The 19,258-nt window shown below is 37.3% G+C and overlaps 1 protein-coding gene across 1 annotated transcript; it reads left to right on the forward strand.

Annotated features, from left to right (window-relative positions):
- Nucleotides 1-429: 429 nt before the first annotated feature.
- Nucleotides 430-17,782, forward strand: LOC141901315 (sodium- and chloride-dependent GABA transporter 1-like). Its single transcript, XM_074788474.1, has 13 exons — nucleotides 430-946; nucleotides 11,152-11,283; nucleotides 12,012-12,381; nucleotides 13,028-13,160; nucleotides 13,261-13,395; nucleotides 13,564-13,667; nucleotides 14,061-14,185; nucleotides 14,356-14,468; nucleotides 14,556-14,687; nucleotides 15,694-15,796; nucleotides 15,965-16,065; nucleotides 16,179-16,346; nucleotides 16,437-17,782. The coding sequence occupies exons 1-13, from the start codon at nucleotides 703-705 to the stop codon at nucleotides 16,563-16,565; spliced, it is 1,989 nt and encodes a 662-aa protein (XP_074644575.1). The 5' UTR covers nucleotides 430-702; the 3' UTR covers nucleotides 16,566-17,782.
- The last annotated feature ends 1,476 nt before the right edge of the window (nucleotides 17,783-19,258 follow it).

Consider the following 19,258-nt stretch of genomic DNA (forward strand, 5'->3'; position numbering starts at 1 on the left):
GACCCGGCCGCTATGGAAATGAACTGTTTATGAATTTTATCATATTTTACAAAAATGACCCGGCCGCTGCGGAGAAACAAGGTATCATTTTTGTTTAGCCTTAATGAAATATATTCGGACTGCCGTTGTGGCACAGGGTTCGGAAAATTAACGATCTTCGTAGCTATTCTTACGTACCTCTCGGGGTCTCTCCGATCTGACAGACATATCCAGACGTTTCGATTCCGCTTAAATAATAATTCATACGATATTTATTTGCGAAATTAAGACGATGGAAGCTATATTAGAGAGTATCGTTAATGATTTGCAACTGAAAGCAGTGTAATATACTAATCAATAAGCGTGCGAATACCGCAGGTGTTTCACTACCGTTACCTCGGGGCCTCATTCTAGGCTCACTAACAACGCGGCATGCCGGGAATGAACGCGTCGCACACAGTTCCATTTGCGCAAAGTCTTCGATCTTTGACTTTACTGATTAACAACAAGCTTTAATAAATCGCGTCCTATTCGTCACGAAAACCGGACGATACGTTGTCAATACACGAGACTAATAGGAATCGAGCCAATTATTGGCAAGTTATGCTGCCAGATAACCGTTACTATTGCAGATTTAACTTTATCTTGTTTCGCGCCGCAAAAGTTTTTTAGCAACTTTATTTACATATCGTTCAAGACGTTCGTCGAGGGATAACCGTGAAAATGACTTCGTGTACGAAAGATGGTAAGAAATTCGAGCTCGTTGCTCAAAATGTGAACGGATCGCAAACGCAAACAGTTTTGAGAGATCCGGAAATGAAAGAAACAGATGATGAAGATGCCGTGAGTATTCCTGATCGAGGAAACTGGACGGGAAAACTTGATTTTATTCTTTCTTGTATCGGATACGCGATTGGATTGGGAAATATCTGGCGCTTCCCCTATCTATGTTATAAAAACGGGGGTGGTAAGTATATATTACACTTTATTTTAAACTGATTGACAGGATAGTAGTGCCTATATAGCGACCACGCGTCCGCTGTTTGCGTAAAGATTATGAAAATGCACTCGATTGAATTATTTACTTTATCTGATAGATTATTGCAAGTACACTTCAATGTATAGTGACTGATTGTCCAGTACTGGGCGTTGATTGTCTGTTGATTTTTCGCATTGTGCACGACGAATATTGCACCGTTTGACGAGTAATCTTGATTAAACACTGACGTGTTGTAACGACCATATACTATGAAATCCCGCGATAGAAGGAGAAATCAGTTTTCCTGAAGACGATTTAGATGATTTTAACGTCGAAAATAAACTTAAAATAATAGCTTTAAGGAAAATTTTCGGACCCGTTTTTCCTTTGTAATGTGCGATTCGATCGTATTTGCTCGAAAAGCAGTCACTGGTATAATTAAGTTGGCGTTTAAATCATAACAATAAATACGTTAGAAAAAACATTCATCAATTTCATGCGATTTGTTTCTGGTACTTAAAGAGTAATAGTTTACTGGTGTGTATTTGCCATTAAAATCTATTGAATAAAGAAAATTTGTCTTTTGATATATACTATACACCAAGTAAAATCTATAGGCCTTAGATACTTATCATGAAATGCTGACGTAATAATTTACTCATTGTATATGAACGAATATGAATTGGGGACGCTGATATCTTTCTATATTACAATTTTGATAATTCTTTTTTGTATACCATATCAAAAACGCTGTAACACATTAAACGTCTTGTGATAATGACATAGATATTGATTCATTACTTATCTATGATATGCAGTAGATTGGTCTAATACCCTACTTAGTAGTGTAGATAATTAACCTTAAATGATATAATAGATGGGGACCGATAAGTTCCAGTGAAAAAAATATACTAGAAACATAGAGAATGAAAATACTAGAGAATACAATATTCAAAAAATGTACGTCGTACGTGGCGTTGATTACCACAGGCCGCATTTAAGATTATGTAAATAAAATAAAATACATCTTCGTGTTGGTGTTGATTGCACCTCGTATCGTTTCTTTATGATCGAGGTAAATCTTTCTCATGTTGATACACATGTAAATCTGAAGGGTTTTTAAAGTAAAACAAACGAGATGTTTTTCAAGATGTGTTTCCCTCGGTTGTTTGAGCGTACGTTACGTTTAAGAACATAGATTGTTCTTGATAGAGCCGTGAGTTGGCAGCATATTCACAATATTATTATAAAATAAATACTTTACTGTGTTCAGTAATTCCGCGTTTTAAGAAGTACTTTCCAAATTTGTGTCATGGTATACTTCTAATAACCAGACAAAGAACTGGTTTAAACAGTTAGAGAAGAACCCTCAACCTTCAAACAAATCCACTGTTATTGTGAAGCTGCCCCTTTCATTTTGCTAAGTATATTTCACGGGTAAAATTCGAATGCATGAATTACCCGGGAACCTGAGATAAACAGCACAGCGAATTGGGAATATAATACGAGTTCCCCATCACGCAAATCAACCATGGAACTATGCTAATTGCAGAAAACGCTTCTGATTAACCTGCGGCTTAACAGCCTCGAAATCTGTGTGAATCGTAGAATCAGGCGGCATAATTGTATTAATGCGGGAAATTATTCCTACGCCAAACCAATCAAATACTTCACCCAGGGGTTGTATTATCTTTCTAATCGGTCTAATTGGTTTGTTAATTAGCGGTTTGATATATTTGTGCCAAGTTCCATGAGATATAACAATAGTTATTTCTGCACCACGCGCACTATGTATGTATCGATAGCAAATCGCTGGCACTTTTATCGAATTGACAATTTAGTTAACGAGGCTAATTAAAAGAATTAAGTGCATTGACGTAATTAACTACTGCGCACGATCGATAAGATTTGTTTTCCCTATCGATAAAACAGATATCGATAGTTCGAACGAGTCACATTTTATGAGATCATCGACTATATCTCTAGTTTAGCGGTATACGTCCGCGATGAGATCGAATTAGTTTCCCCAATTGCTTATGATTGCTGTATCTTATCTGATGAAAATGCCAATCTTGATTTCAACAAACGTCCGAATTGCAGGTAAACTACCTGTCAAACTAATAACACTTATCCGCTAAATACCCGTCGCCTTCAATGTCGGTTAAATCAATGAAGGTCTACATCTGATTTATGCCGAAGCTTTCCCATGCAATTCCTTACTGAAGTAGAAATCTCTCCAAAGCTGTAAGTGTCAGCCAGCAAAAAACCAGTTACATATTATACAGTTGTAGTGGTTATTAGTAGTCAGTAAATCACTTAAATATATGACAGGTCGGTAAATAAAAATGTAAGATCTATCACCGCACCGCAATTCTATATTTGCTCATCGAATATCGACGGTTTTCTAAAAACCAGAGGATAGAAGACACGAGCAAGCCGAAAAGAGGAAATGTAGAAATTTGATTCTGATCAGGCAGATACGTAGCGTGTATATTTCATATAAATCATACCTCAAAGGAGGAGAAAATACCTCATTTCAATTATATATTAAGTCGATTTCTTATAAGGATGTGTTTTATGTTGACCGCCGTTGGGTGTCCGTATCGCGCGAAAACGGCTTACCCTGATCGAATCGACTGTAAGAACCTGAAACTCATCAGAACAACAAAATCACCAATGTAAAGACAGATGATTGTCTAGTACCGGTACTGGTCTATTGCGATAATACACCGTCATGTATGTACAGCAGGAAATTCAATCAACTTTTCCGCTACTTTCTTAATAATCATAGTTTGCGTTGATAGCTCAGATGTACGCTATAGTTCGTTATTTTTGTACGAGCTACACTAGACCATCCCATCGTACGACATCGACCTCACTTTCATCTGCGATTAATTTATCAATAGGTTGATAATTATTCATAGGAACGATTATTATGAAATTCAGATTTGAGGTTAAGCGATTTAATCATAAGGCAGCGGTTGATATACATGAAGTAGTTGCTCGGGGACAGATGTTTTTGCAAAATGAGGTTGATCGATCTCGAGTAAATTGAAATAGTAGATCTGATTTCATACTTTGTTAGCACAGCTATTGAAATGTTTGATTCTCAACGGAAATCTATTCGTTCGATGTATCGGGTTTTAGAATTTCGATTTTAGATAACTGTTTTGCTTTAAGAAGTAATTCGGCCGGAACGTCGCGATTCATTTCAATGAATACGTCATCGATTTAACAAATTTATTACTAAGGTATATCAGTCTTTAATGTATAGGGAAGTAGCGTGAGAAAAATAATGCGATAACTAACTCGTGTACATCGTACGCAATATTTTCGCATAATTTAATCTACGTGCGCACTCATCACTCGTATTTTTCTATCCCTTATTTTTCGTCTAATTGACACGAAACGCTGAAAACTATCGTCAAACAAGGTTAAATTCGATAGTAAATTCTAATTTCTGCCTCTCACGGGTAGAACGTCGAGGAAAGAGAAATGCCGTAACGTGTAATGTAACACCGATGACACTCCCGAGTCTCCGCAAGCGAATAACACGATTCGTATAACTCGTCATCGTCGACATTTTCAGTAACGATACCAAGGACATTCACAATCAGGCATAGCGTATGAAATGACTCTATATCGCTTATAAAGATTCAAGAAACTGCGTGAATTTTTCATGTGAAAAAAAATCTAAAAGTAAAAAGATGACACGATGATACGCATGTGCACGTTATAATGCTGATGTAACATCTTAAAAATTCCTCTCACGATCCAGCGCTTAAATTCAACCATCCATCAGCGCAATGAATTTATAGATGAGTCGCGCTTCGGGGAGAACGCCACTTGAGTTCGACCAATTAAACCAATTGTCTTCGACGTATCGACAATTTCACAGGAGACACGACTGAGTTTGTGTCGCACGCGGAGTCCGTGTTGTATCAACGATTCACTAAACGGACAGTCAACGATCATCAACAATTAATTGGCCTCAAGTTTACGAATATTCTTAGTACATATAGAGATCAATGGCAATACGGCAGATCTGTACAAGACACGAGACAAACGCCACATGCACCAATTACTTGAAATGCATTGATATTAATAATAAATCGTACGCGATGGGTGGAATGTATGCGACTTATTGATTCGTCGAAAAACTCATCGCTAGATGATCTTATGTAACGAAGCAACAATCGCAGTAAGATTATGTTGATGGGTTTGACTGATAAAAAATTCAAGAACTCTGAGCTATGACTTCGTTCGTGTTTCTGATCTATTGTAGTCACTGAAATGTGCAAATTTACTTTCGTCTTATCTACATTCATTCATCCTGTGTTTAAAACTAATGCTGGACACAAATAGATGGACGCATTCCGCAATTGTATTCGCAGGATGTATTAATTACAGTTCTGATAATCGATATTGTTTAAGTCTTTCCGAACATACCGATATGGGATACAATAACTCAATGTCGAACTTCAAATGCCACTCCCAGGGCTGTCATCGATAATCCATGCCTCGACACGTTTGGCATCTTGCACTACAATGCACATCAACTATTTGAGATGAAGGATATGATATACATTACTGAGGAAACTCGTGGGCGACGAGTGAAACGGAACCTCTATTATAGAAAATTGAATATACCATTCGTTTTCTGATTTGGGGAATAATTGAAACGGCTTAAGTTAGAAAGAGGTCAAAATATATGTCAAGAGAGTTTTTTTTACGTGTACATTTATTTTCCTATTGACAACGAGGTGAAATAGATAATTGAATAACAGAGTCAGCAATCTACAACGACATTGTCCAGTAAGGAGGCCATATCTAATGTATTATTCAAGCCTTTGTAATCGGTTATATCATCAACTTACATCTCGCTGCATCTCATTTTCTGTATCGTCGTCAAGTTACTGAATCAACTTGACATTCAGACGTACATGAAGTTCAGGTAAAGGTTAAGAAAGGAGCGGTGCTGATTTAGGGGTTACCGCATTATTATCTACGTACGTGGGTTACAAGAATACCCATATATCGCATCGCAATGTTGTAAGACAAATGGAGAAGAATTTGTATTCGTGGCTCCTGATACGTGATGTGCAGTTTGGTTATTTTCTGCTGTAAGTGTAGGTAGTTTTCTCGTACACTCGGTGAACCGTTTCACGAAAACTGCAATCACGGTCCACTAAACGACAACATAAAAACGACAATAGCTTCAGAAATATGGTCAAACTACAAATCAAACCGACCTAATCAGACGAGCTTTTCTGCAGTAAAACATCTTATTCACCGAGAGCATTATTGGATACGGAAGTTTTCGTGGCTATTTTAGATTGCGCTGTGACGTAATAACGATACTCAATCGTGAGTGGTGCTGCAACTTCAGCGGAAGTTAAAAATCCATAAATCCACTAATTAGTAAAAATAAAAGAATACATATGAGTCGTATATACTCGGCTAAATCTTCAGAAGATCAAACACATCTTTCACAGCGCATGACTGACATTTTTATGATCTAGAGAGTATTTATCGGCTGCCAAAAAACAATCAAAGCAACCTAATACATCGATGATTGAAGCTTGTGGGGATTACAGAGCTGTGTGCTGTGTCTGAACATTCTCAGCGTCAGGGTTTAACAGTAACACGATTCTCGTGTCATTCAGATTTTGAAGATACGCTATCCAATGGATTCGTCTTCGGTTACGTTTAGCAGAAGAAACCGAATCTTTACGCCCGACAGCCTGTTGTCTTAGAGTTACGATTACATTTAGCGGATATCCATTAATTAGTTCTTATGAATTCTTACGCATAAAGAGATCAAATTCGTGGATATTTGCAGTATGAATGATATAAAACGAATGAAGATATGCAAAGAAACTTTTATTCTCAATATGAAAATAGCTTTTGATGCTTTGAGGAAGAAATGGCGAGGCAAGGAGTCTCGATGACATGATTTACATTACCAGTACCGGTTAAAACATAGCAGGAATTTCTGCACAACTTTTTGGACTGTTGTGACAGTATTTTTGGTTGCTGCATCGAGAGCGCACCTGATCTCAAAGAATACTAGACAAACAAAGACTTTCTGTGTAGCGACTATAACGGAGAAATGTCTCTGCTATCTTTGGAACAGGTTTTAATGAGAATTTTCTCATTACCGAGATTAAAGCATCGGCAATCTCGTCTTTCTTGTCAGCAATTTTGTTTCAATCCGGAACATGTCAAACCTCCGGAATATGTCAAAACACTTTTTCCTAGGCTCGCTTATACTCATAACAGTATACTACTAATGATGAAGTTACGATCATTGAAGTTGGTGAAACTTGTTTCGAAAAATGTGTGTTGATTTACCGAGGTCATGCAAGGGCGAACGTCTCCTTTTCCCGTTTGTAACGAATATTGCTGATTAAACGAGCTATTTCGCCTATTTCGACCTTGTCTCACGTCGAAGTAAAATTGACAATCAAACCAAAGGATTCTTATTCGCTTTCGACTCCATGATCGAATAAACCCTTCTGTCTCTCTAATGAGCCGAGAATCGTGATCCAATAAGACACTGATATCAATTAAGCCAGTTAACGCTTTTTACCGATTTCTCAACCCATACCCCGGCTACTTTCAAGGCTCTTATCCCTTTCCTTTTTCTCGGAATTCATTAAGAATACACCGTTAGTAAACGTTCGTATATGGCGGATACTTTTTCTTGCTGTGTTTTATACTCGTGTTGAGATCGCCTTGAGAATGATTACTGAATTAAACGGGTGCATAAACAAAACTGTGGCGATAGCCGTGAACAGCACCGCGTAATTAACGATTCACCACCAGCCCAAATCAACACCAGAACGACCAAAACCTAACCATTTGGAAAACTGGTTAATGTCGAAAATCACGATTGACTTATCCCGGCCAGATTCGTTTCAAATTAATATTACACTCTCACTCTCTCTCACGCTAACACATGTGCCGCATATTATTGACAAGTTTATTTATTAGAAATATATCAGCACACGTCGAAACCTACGCAAGACGGAGTGTCGTATAACCCTCGAATTATTAGCTGCCACGACGGATGGTAAAACCATCGGCATACGACGTTCTGCTTTCCTCTTGATGTGCAGTCTATTGCGACGAAAATGTCGATAAGATTTATTGAGGTTCGGGGAATAATGTTATTTTAGAGCCAGGCCTCGGGATAGAGAGAGAGAGAGAGAGAGAGTGTGAAACATGTTTCTTTTGTCTGTCTATAGCGCGTTTCCACCGTAAAATTGTCGGTTCGATCATTTTCGGCGATTTTAGCAAACAGCGAAACCAGCAGTGTAGGTGGATGATAAAACAATACACACGTATGCACATTCTATTCGATAAGAAGTTATCTATTGGATGTTCAAAGATTAAGTGCTCTCTTAAATGAATGAAAATATGAATGAATCGATTTCTAAATATTGGAGAAGATAAACATGAAAGTGAACGACAGTTTTCGTTCATCACGTTCTTTCTATCCGGAGGCTATTTTATCCGATGTAAAAATCACACGAAGCAATGAAAACTTATACGATATCACTGTACGAACACATCATGATAAACACGCGAAAGCTTTTATTGTTTAGACTCATCTTGTTTGATTTCGGCCTTTCGGGTGCATTGACTGAGCTACTTAAGCATAGATAACAACTTTAAAAAGCTTTAAGAGCGATGGTGATGTCTGCAATTGTGTTAGCGCTTAGTGATCGAAGTCATATATGATTTTAAGTTACTGCATAGGCGATTTCCTAAATCAGTGATATATCCAATTTCCCGAACTCTTTTCATTTTCGAAAACTTTTCTATACCGGTATCTCGGGAACGCGTACAATCGCGAAATGAGAAATGAATCCGCCTGTGCGCAGTTAGTTATAGATCAATAAAATTCTGAGCAAAGCGATCCCCACGAGGGGATTAGAACGTTCTTCAATAGCTCCTCGGGGTGGTATTATAAACAATTGCTGCTTTCCGTAATCATTCACCTCTCAAATAATTCCTACACTGGAAAGCATTATCTTTCAAGATTCTTGGAATATGCTTTACTTCAGTTTTCGATTTCCCAGGCCGCGTGGCCTACCTTGAACCAGTTTAGAACTGCGAGGTCGACGGTCATTTTATGATCTAAATATCAGCATCGGTATTTAATTTATCAACAGCAGACAAATTTCACTTTGAGAAACACTGATGGGTAAATAACGTTGTAACGAGCATGAATCGTCAAAAAAATCTGAAATATCAATTGATGGATAAACAATGTTGCACGTGCATGAGTCCAAAATATCAATTACCGAACTGAATTATTTTCCGTGACCATCTTATCATTGACATATACTTCATATCGAATGATATCACTCAATATCTGTTCTGATTCCTCGAACGTGACGAAATTATTAATGAAATGCTTATAACGAATATGATTTTTCCAAAAAAAAACTCGATATTGCGGGTATCCGGCTGAACTATTTACCCGCAAGTTATAAGCGAGGCTTAGACTTTTTAACGGTTGTGCTTTACATTATGTTGGAGAAGACCGATTTGCCATACATGTGTCATTGCATCCGAGAAGATGGCAATCCAGTCACGTGACTTGTCAACACGCCGTCGTTTTAGAGCTTACAAGATGGCAACAAGCGTCGCAATGAAGATAGTTAATGGCTGTTACGTGTATCAAGAAATATGATCAATACACTTTGATTTCTAACATCCCTCGATGACACCGACGGGTATAACTACTTTCACCAGCTGATTACCGGTTCTGATATGTTCAAACTGTCAAAACGGTATGTGTGTGCCCTTGCGATAATGGACTCTGTCGTATAACTGTTTCGCGTGAGCCCAGATTTATGAATATTCTAGGTAAACCACTCGGATATCGGGTTCGATTTCAGTCATAAACAAGACGCACGCTATTTGATATCTCTATCTATATCTAGTGTCTATCGAGTAGTTTCAATGGAGACATTTCTGTCGCAGTTTGAAGCTCCCTGCGATACATTTCTCGTTTAAGTACTTCGAGGCGCTCATATTCTATGCGATTCTTCAAACATTTTAAATTATCTGAAAATTGATTTCCAATTAGCGCGCACTGAAAAAAACACTTTGCACTGTTTCCGCCTTGGATATGTGATATAGTGAAGAGTGTATTGAATAAATGACAACCATATACTGCCCTCTTACATATTCGATGCGTGGTCTTTATGAGTTATAAAATAGCGAATAAAAATTTTATTTCATTTTTATGCCTTTCGTCTGGAAAGTATTAGCGTAAAATGCGGTCGTAGTTCAAAGGTTGTTCGACCGTCAGTGAGAAAGTACATTTAAGAAGGCAATATCCGTAAAGAATTGTTTGGAGTTTTCGTCTGGTTACTGAATTCAATCACCTCTATCGGACAAACCGCTCCAATAGCAATGAAAACACAGGTGTAACAAGCAATAAGCCTACGGATTGAAAACTCGCCGTCGAATAATTTCTTGCGGCGTCGTGTCACCCAATTGGTATAGCTCTGCTGTTTCGATCACGTATTGGTAAATCATTAATTTCGCGCGAGGGGAGAGAATTTTCTCAACGGCCATCGGGAGAAATTTACTGGTCTCTCTGGAAAGCTTCGATGAGAGATCGATCAGTTGTCGAGTTCTGGCGTTTTGTAACTGATCTTCAACTGCTTACTGGTGGTCGTGATTCATTTTGATATCGAGTGTCGCATTCTCAGTGTAAAAGATAATGAACAATTTCACAATTAATCATGTAAAAAAAGCTATAATGATAAACGGTATTTTCACAAATATATGAATATAGATATCAATCGTAGGATCGTTCAGTATCTTCTACATCATGAATTCCGCCTGGAGTATCTGAGAAAGTCTACTTCATCAGGTGCTAAATTTCATGGAATCTAATTTGTATGCAGGATGTATAATGCAGTAAGATATACAATAGGGCTAAGAAGGCTAAGAGGGTACTTACTTTCCTACAGACTTTGGTTTCTCTAAGCCTTTCTTTGAGACTTACTCTTCACTCTAGTGTAACATATATGTTTTTATGATAACAGTTATAATATACGTCTGAATCTATTTATAAAAAGAAAATACAAAAAAAGAACAATTTTCCGCAGATATCAATGCTATCCACGTTGACAGATTCACGACGTAATTTTTCGACCCTTTTTCAGGTGCTTTTCTCATACCATACGTACTAACTTTACTACTTGCTGGTATACCAATGTTCTTCCTCGAGACAGCTGTTGGTCAGTTTCTAACCATAGGAGGCCTAGGAGTGTGGAAAATATGTCCAATTTTCAAAGGTAAGTTCCACCCTATTCATTTATCTAACTGCAAGTTCAACTCCATATATACCTGACATTTTTTGTCTTAAATGTGTACGTCATTGGCAAGCGATTGTAATCTTCGATGAAATCATTGAGTAAATGTTCTTGACGAATCGTGACGATATTTCCAACAACTTCGATACAATTGGAAATCGATGGTGACACGTCTTGTCAATTATTCCGTAAAATATGTGAGGTTCACAAAATCTTAGATATCATATCGAATTACTGCATTAACGACAAGTCGAGACAGATTCTTCCGAAACACTTTTTTCATTAAAGATGGAAGATGTTTCGTTGAAAAGAATTCAGTCGTACTGAAAGATCAATATTTAAAGATATCTATTGAACGAATTCAGTTGATTGTGTCAATGTACTGAATATCCGAAAATACGATTAGATAGTTTTAAGATTTTGAACGAAGCTTCTTTAAGCAACACGCTTCCTGAAAACAACTTTTCAACGGGGAAAACATTTTCTCTGTTTTTGCTCGGTAGTGTGGCACACGAAAACAAAAAATAGTTTTGCTCGCTTGGGGGCAAGAGAAAATATCGAACGTTCTTTTTTTCCATTTCGTGTTTTCCTACGTCAAGGCGCGTCCGGCTTAATAGTTCAATATTTTTTTCAAAACAATTCCATGTAATGATTGCACGTTTTTACCGATTTCTCCTTTAACCAAACCGTTTTTGTTGTATCATTTACAGGTGTTGGTTATGCTGCAGCAATAATGGCATTTTGGCTAAACATTTATTATATCGTGATTCTAGCATGGGCAATGTACTATCTCTACCAATCTTTCACAACGGTTTTACCTTGGGCAAAGTGCAATAACCCGTGGAACACTGAATGGTGTCGTACGGACCACGGCGCTGGACTTAGTAATTGTAGTATTATTAATATAACTGACACTTCAAATGCCAGTTCTAAGTATTTAGTGGATGCGGTCGAAAAAGTGACATTCTCACCATTAATGAGCACTACAACACCGCCGAGCGGAAAGGTGTTGCATGCATTTATGTGTAATGGAAGTATTGTGTATGACAATTTCACGTCACCAGTGAAGGAGTTCTGGGAGTAAGTATTCGCGGATAGCCTTTACACAAATATCCCTAAGATAAAGATAGATATTCCTACCAAGTGCAGGAAAATCTTAGATGAAAATTTCGGAATACAAGATCAATTCGTGAAGATATTTGGGATGTTTCTGAAGGAGCGTACCCCTTGTACTTTAACATTCAAACGTAAATATTGTTGTTACTGCAAATATAATCATTTACTTAACATAACCACCTCATGTGTGCACTAATTAGCTACGATTACACTTGTTCATAAACACTAAGAGACATTGAGTTCACACAACGAACGTTTTCTGTTGCAGCTAATCATACAAGTGTAAAATTCCTCATTGCGTTCCCACCGTGTGCGATTCTTACAGTTCTGTAGCCATCAGAAAAACCTGTCGGCGCCCGTCATACGAAACTTGTGTGCGAGAAATATTTAATCAAAGATTCGATAAAAAGTTGAAATCACACGTTATTGATAGAATGCTTAGCCGATAGCGAACCTTATTTGATATAGTAAATCGCTTGGAAAACGGTGATTGATGTTTCTTTCCCCGGGAAATTATCTCCCAATATACTTACTTGTTCTCAGATTTCGTTTATAACAACATAGAATAAAGCGTAATCTCGATCACTACATAACGCATTCTTGATTGCAGGAGAAACTGCCTTCAAATAACTGAAGGAATTGAAGAACCAGGCTCTTTAAGATGGCCTTTAGCTTTATGTCTGTTTATCGTGTGGGTTATGTGCTACTTCTGCATCTGGAAAGGTGTTAAATGGACCGGAAAGGTAAACTGATCAGTGCTCACTTATAATCTATGGATGTTGGATGATTTCCATTGCAACTTCTTCATTTATATCGAAAACATGAATTTGATCTTAATTTCAGGTTGTCTATTTCACGGCCTTGTTTCCGTACGTGCTTTTAATAGTTCTCCTCATTCGTGGTGTGACCTTGCCTGGTGCGGCGGAAGGTATCAAATTCTACATCTATCCAAATATGACCAAGTTACGAGATTCGCAGGTATATACGTATCAGCTGAACGTATGAAATCTAAATTCCCTTATGTTGGGAGTATAAACGTACTTCTATATACGTAAATGTCTAATGCTTATTTACTATTTCAGTTTTGACAATAAGTGCTGAATTGCTGTTTATTTGATATCTGAATATTTCATGTATTTTCTTAAGGTGTGGATTGATGCCGCTACGCAGATATTCTTCTCATACGGACTTGGTTTGGGATCCCTGATCGCCCTGGGAAGTTATAACGACTACCACAACAACGTTTACAAGTAATACAGCAATATTTCACGATAGTTTATTCATCGGACTATTAATAACAATTATCAGCCTTGATCTTTAAAACTTGTCCTACAAACCCAATCCTCCTTTTGTTCTTCATTCCCCTCCGTATTATCTTCGACTCCAATTACAGATTCACCGCTTAAAGTATCGGTAAACTATTCTATTCATAGCCGTCAACATCACGTTTTTAGTTATTGCCATTGAAAAATGAATTATCAAAATCCACCGGATTTCAGTATTGAAATAAGTAGAGTTCAGTTACAATACAAGAACAGAACAGCCAAACGGAGCTTGGTCTTTCAGCATAGGGTTTCAAGCAGGATAAAAATGTCCTCCTAAACAGCAATAGCAATAATTGAAAAACGATTGTTTCGTTACAGGGACGCCTTGATTGTTTCCGGAGTTAATAGTTGTACGAGTCTTTTCTCGGGGTTCGTTATTTTCTCAGTCGTTGGCTTCATGGCTCATACCCAGAAGAAAAAGGTTGCTGAAGTAGCGGCTTCAGGTCTGTAGAAGAAAGTTATAAGTGGAACTAACCAATTCGAATGAATCATTCTCGAATTAGAAACCTAGAAAATTGGCGATAAGTTTTCTGGGATTCGACGAATTTAACCGATATTTACGAGACGAAAAAGGGTGTGGCCGTAGATTTGACATTCGTAACATATTTTTCAGGTCCCGGTTTGGCATTTTTAGCATACCCATCAGCCGTAGTTGAACTGCCGATTTCACCGCTTTGGTCGTGTTTATTTTTTCTCATGTTGATCATGGTTGGCCTCGATAGTCAGGTAGGACGTAAATATTTATCGCAAATTCACATTCATTCGTATTCAAGAATTACGTCAAAACAAAACACGTTTTGACTTAACTTACAGTTTTGCACGATGGAAGGATTCATAACGGCTCTTTGTGACGAATGGCCAAGATATCTCAGAAAATATAAAGAAATATTCATAGCGATAACATGTCTTGTGTCTTATCTCATCGGCCTGTCGACTATAACTCAGGTAAAACCCTAGTCAGTAACCTGACTGTGGTTTAGTTTCACGATCGGATATTTTCACAAACCACAGTCAGGAATGGGAAGGTCATTTTTGTATGAAATCTTCGTCAGCCAATTTGACTGACGAGTAATTTGCCTGGCATTTCATTGTCTCTTAAGATATCTGTCTCATTTTTGTTGTAATCGACGCACAACAGATTCGTAGTTTGTCTGATACCTATAACACCTCACCTGACGATCTTAATCCATGTGCAAATCGGCCGTAAAGTGAGAGTAAATTTCCGTCCAGTCAACAGCTGCCATTTTGAAAATTACTGGAGGTGCTGGCACCTGTGGACTGAGGCCAGGACAACAGCACAAACTAACAAAGCGAAACGACGAAATTTAAAAAAATTAAAAAATCAACACTTATTCACATTTTTCTTTTACCAGAAATTTATTATTTCATTATTTATTATGGAAAACACGAAGACTTGAAAAGTTGGAAAACCATCAAAAATAAAAATTGTCGTTTCGTCTTGGAAGTTTTATATAAATCCTTGTAGGTCCCCTTGTCTTATCATGCCACATGTGCAATACAGAGAAATGGCGGCCAATGGCGAAATTTGTGGAGAAATTAATTAATTTCTCAAAATAATGTTGATTAATCACTCGAAACATACATAAAATTGGATTATTTCGAAAGGTACCTGTGTTAGTTTGTGAATTAAGCCATTAATTGTGGACTGAAGTGAATAGAAAGTATATTTTTGAAGTGTTACTTTTTTCAACCGTGTTTTGGTCCTTGTCATCCCTAACGTTGGTATAAGCCCATCCGATTATAAAAAGCTTACCACCAACGATTAGGTAACTAACTAGTAAAACCCGAGATCATCTATTACCGATATAGGAAGTTGACGAACGCGCCCACAATTGATAATGCTTTACATTCATTATTCGCGAAACCGTTAGATTGATGATTTTTTTTAGTTTTTGAAAATTGTATTGTTTTTTTTAAACCTTATTTCTAGGGTGGAATGTATGTGTTTCAAATATTTGACTATTATTCGGCGAGTGGGATGTGTTTACTGTGCCTGATTTTCTTCGAATGTATTTCGATATCGTGGGCTTTCGGTATGTATGAGGTTATACACGTGACGTAGCAGCGCGTCATATTGACCGTCAAGCGCAAGCGGTTAACAGAAGTTAAAGACGGCCATTTGGCGACCTATATGACGCATTGAGTGACGTTTTTCACTCAGTTAACAAAACTCGATGGTTCTATGAGAATATTTCTTACAGGTGTCAACCGATTCTATGACAAGTTGAAAGAGATGATCGGCTACTATCCCCCAATATTTTGGAAGATTTGTTGGTTCGTCTTCACTCCCATCATCTGCTTTGTGAGTGATCGATTAATGGAAAAACGAAACGACTGTTAGACTCAGCTATACAGCTGTGTCGATGGTGTAGATCGAGTAAACTTTGTTCTCATTTTGAACCGTTTCTTTTTAAGGGGGTGTTTTTGTTCAGCGCAATTCAGCATAAACCGTTGAAATACGTGGATTATGAATATCCGTGGTGGGGTGAATTTATCGGCTGGTCGATGGCCATGTCATCAATGATTCCTGTGCCTGCTTACGCTATCTACAAGTTTGTCGTCACAACTGGAACATTTAGAGAGGTGAGTTATTACGAGCGAACCCACGAATTACGTCATTGAAGGTCAAGGTTAGAGCGAAGATCGTAAGTTTTGGTTTCAATTTTTTTCCAGCGATGCCAAAAGTTGTTCCGTCCGGCTGGTGAATTTGGACGACCCACAAAAGTGGAAGATGGCGAGAAACCGCCATCATATTCGGAGATCGAAGGCGTAGTCAACTCAAATGACGTAACAGCTGTGTAGAAAACATGGATGTGAACATTCCTTTCTAACAAAACGAGCGCATCACAGACCAGTAATCGGTGAATTGAGACGAAGTTAAATAAAGGTGATCGAAAGGTTGGAAGATAGAAATATGCGTTGTTTGCTTGGTGAAACGAAAAGTCGGCAGATAGGCCTTTAATATCGAGTTAAATCCCAAGCAAACATTTTTAAATGTGTCTTATCGTAGAACTATATCGTAACATGCATGTACGTGTGTTTCCCATAGTCAAATATATGATATAAATAGTTATTATACCAGCGCGTGGATATTGTTGCGTTTTGTGGTTCCTGCTTCGGGACTCACGAATTCACGAAAAAAAAAACAAATCATCTACTGAAAATTCTACATGTTTATCTATAAATTACTGTGTATAGATGTATATCTTATATTCTCGTGTAAATTTTATCATATAACCATCGCAAACTTTTTCAGAAGTTCTTTAGGAAGAAAAATGATTTTAAAATGAAAGCTAAGGTTAAGTTACTCAAAACGATCGGATATAGATATGATGTAGGCTTGTTATATACTGATGATAACCAGTTCGTTCGACTCTCTTGTTCAATCTAGAATCTGTATTCACAAATACGACATGTATCAAAGTATGTAGATTTATATAGATCGGTTTCTGTATATTTGTAAAATAAAATGTATATAGAATAAAAATACATGTTTACTGTCTTTTAATCTTATAGAATGATATAACGATAATTCCTCGAAAATAAGTATATATACTAGATAAATATGTATGTACATCTACTATGTATTTTTTTCACTACAAGTTCATGTATGTTTCAGAACGTACGTTATTGTATCATATTCTATAATTAGCCAATCAACAACGAATAATCATTATATTATCAAAGTTAAATTGATTTTGTTATAATCTAACATAGATTAAAAAAACAGCTTAGATTAGATGATAAATTTACTAATGAACTAATTCACTAATTTGATGAATAGTTTCTGTGCAGATATCTAAAAAACCAGTCGTTAATCGTAAGAATGAACCCGAGCTCTAGATAGCTATTACCTACGTATCTTCGTGAATTTTCGCTAAAACTGAAAGTTATAATCATAGATCGTTTTTACAGCCTATTTCGGGCTGTTCTCGCTCGTATAATAGAGACTTGTTCGTTTAGATAATTGTATTTGAAATAAATAATTGTATCATATACGAAGAAATGTACGTAATAAAGGCATAAGTGTATACAATCAATTATTCTTTTTAGTAATTTTGATTTTGAAAATAGTTTTAATCGTCGTACTTGTTTTCGGCGAGTGTGCAATCAAAAAAGTGTTTACGTGGAATAATTTATAGTGGTTACAAGACATTGAATGGGCGTGTCCGAACACCTTCTTCAAACCCTGTCGATGTTATTTGTAAAAAAAATTAAAATCTTGAGTGTATAAGTCGAAATATTGAGGCCGAACAAAAATATCGCTTGTCTGTCTGTGTCTTGCATTTACAGCTAAGTGAGGTGACAATGTATTTCGGAAATAAAACGAGGCGTGCTAATTGAGTTTAACTGAGGAGTGTCTGGAAGCGAAATGACTTGCAACCTACAAAATGTATTATATATGTATATATAAAACATAGCGAAGTCACTGATGTTTATCTTATTGCCGCTTCAGCTTTTTCATCAGAGATTCTTCGAAAGGTCACTTGAACCGATTTCTCATACTTGACCTGTCCAGTGATTAAAGGATTAGATTTAATTTCTAACACATATATGAACTCTGACGATAATCCCTTACGTCTTGTTGACTAAAACCGTATAGAGTAGTTCGTATAACGGTCACTGTTCAGGTAGACAAACTTTCTGGACAAAACCATATCAATTTTTAGCAACGTGAACCATTATTATTACTAACACGTATTGAATAGTGTGACCCGAACACTGCAGGCAGTAAACGATCGTGATATGACAACATACTGTTAATCGTTCAACCGGATGAAGGCGTTAAAAACACCGTTTTATATTCATACATTAAACTCGTGGCGGTATAGTTCAGTTAGATAAATTTGCGAAAATGTCTACAGCAGAAGAAGATAAGACAATTCATCCATCTCTGGAACGTTTGGCTAGTATACCATCCCCAACAAGGCGCACAGGAACAGCACCTGATATCGGAATGACAGGGTCCAAGATCGGGGCAGATGCGGTTCGACCTAGGACTGTAAATAACGGAGAACTGCGAGGCATTCTACGTCGAGTATCCCGACCGACTCTTTCCAGCAGCGCTCGAACATCCAGACCATTTGCCATGGAATCGTATCTTGATGGTGGTAAATACGCCTGGCATAAAATGCCATTAATGAAAGACAACCACAGCATTCTATGGACGAATTCGGGATGCGTAAAATCCTCGTGCCGATTAAAGGGTTGCTCCTAAATACTCACATGAACAGTAGGGCTATCAAAACCCTGGTGAACATTTGCAGTTGATTGTTGTGTGATAGTTTACATTAACTGGTGACGTGATAAAAGGATCTTATTTCTATGAATTATTCAGTCAGGACTGTCATTTAAAGCTGAATTGATTGGAAAGTAATGAAACAACTCGAATGATATGATAAATAGTACATGTGTATATTTGCTTTTAGTTCTTTCGATTACAAAAAATTAAGAAATAAAAACGTAACGTCATTAAGTGTCATATTTGTTCGTTT

Source organism: Tubulanus polymorphus, chromosome 3, assembly GCF_964204645.1.
Source record: "Tubulanus polymorphus chromosome 3, tnTubPoly1.2, whole genome shotgun sequence".
NCBI lineage: Eukaryota > Metazoa > Nemertea > Palaeonemertea > Tubulaniformes > Tubulanidae > Tubulanus > Tubulanus polymorphus.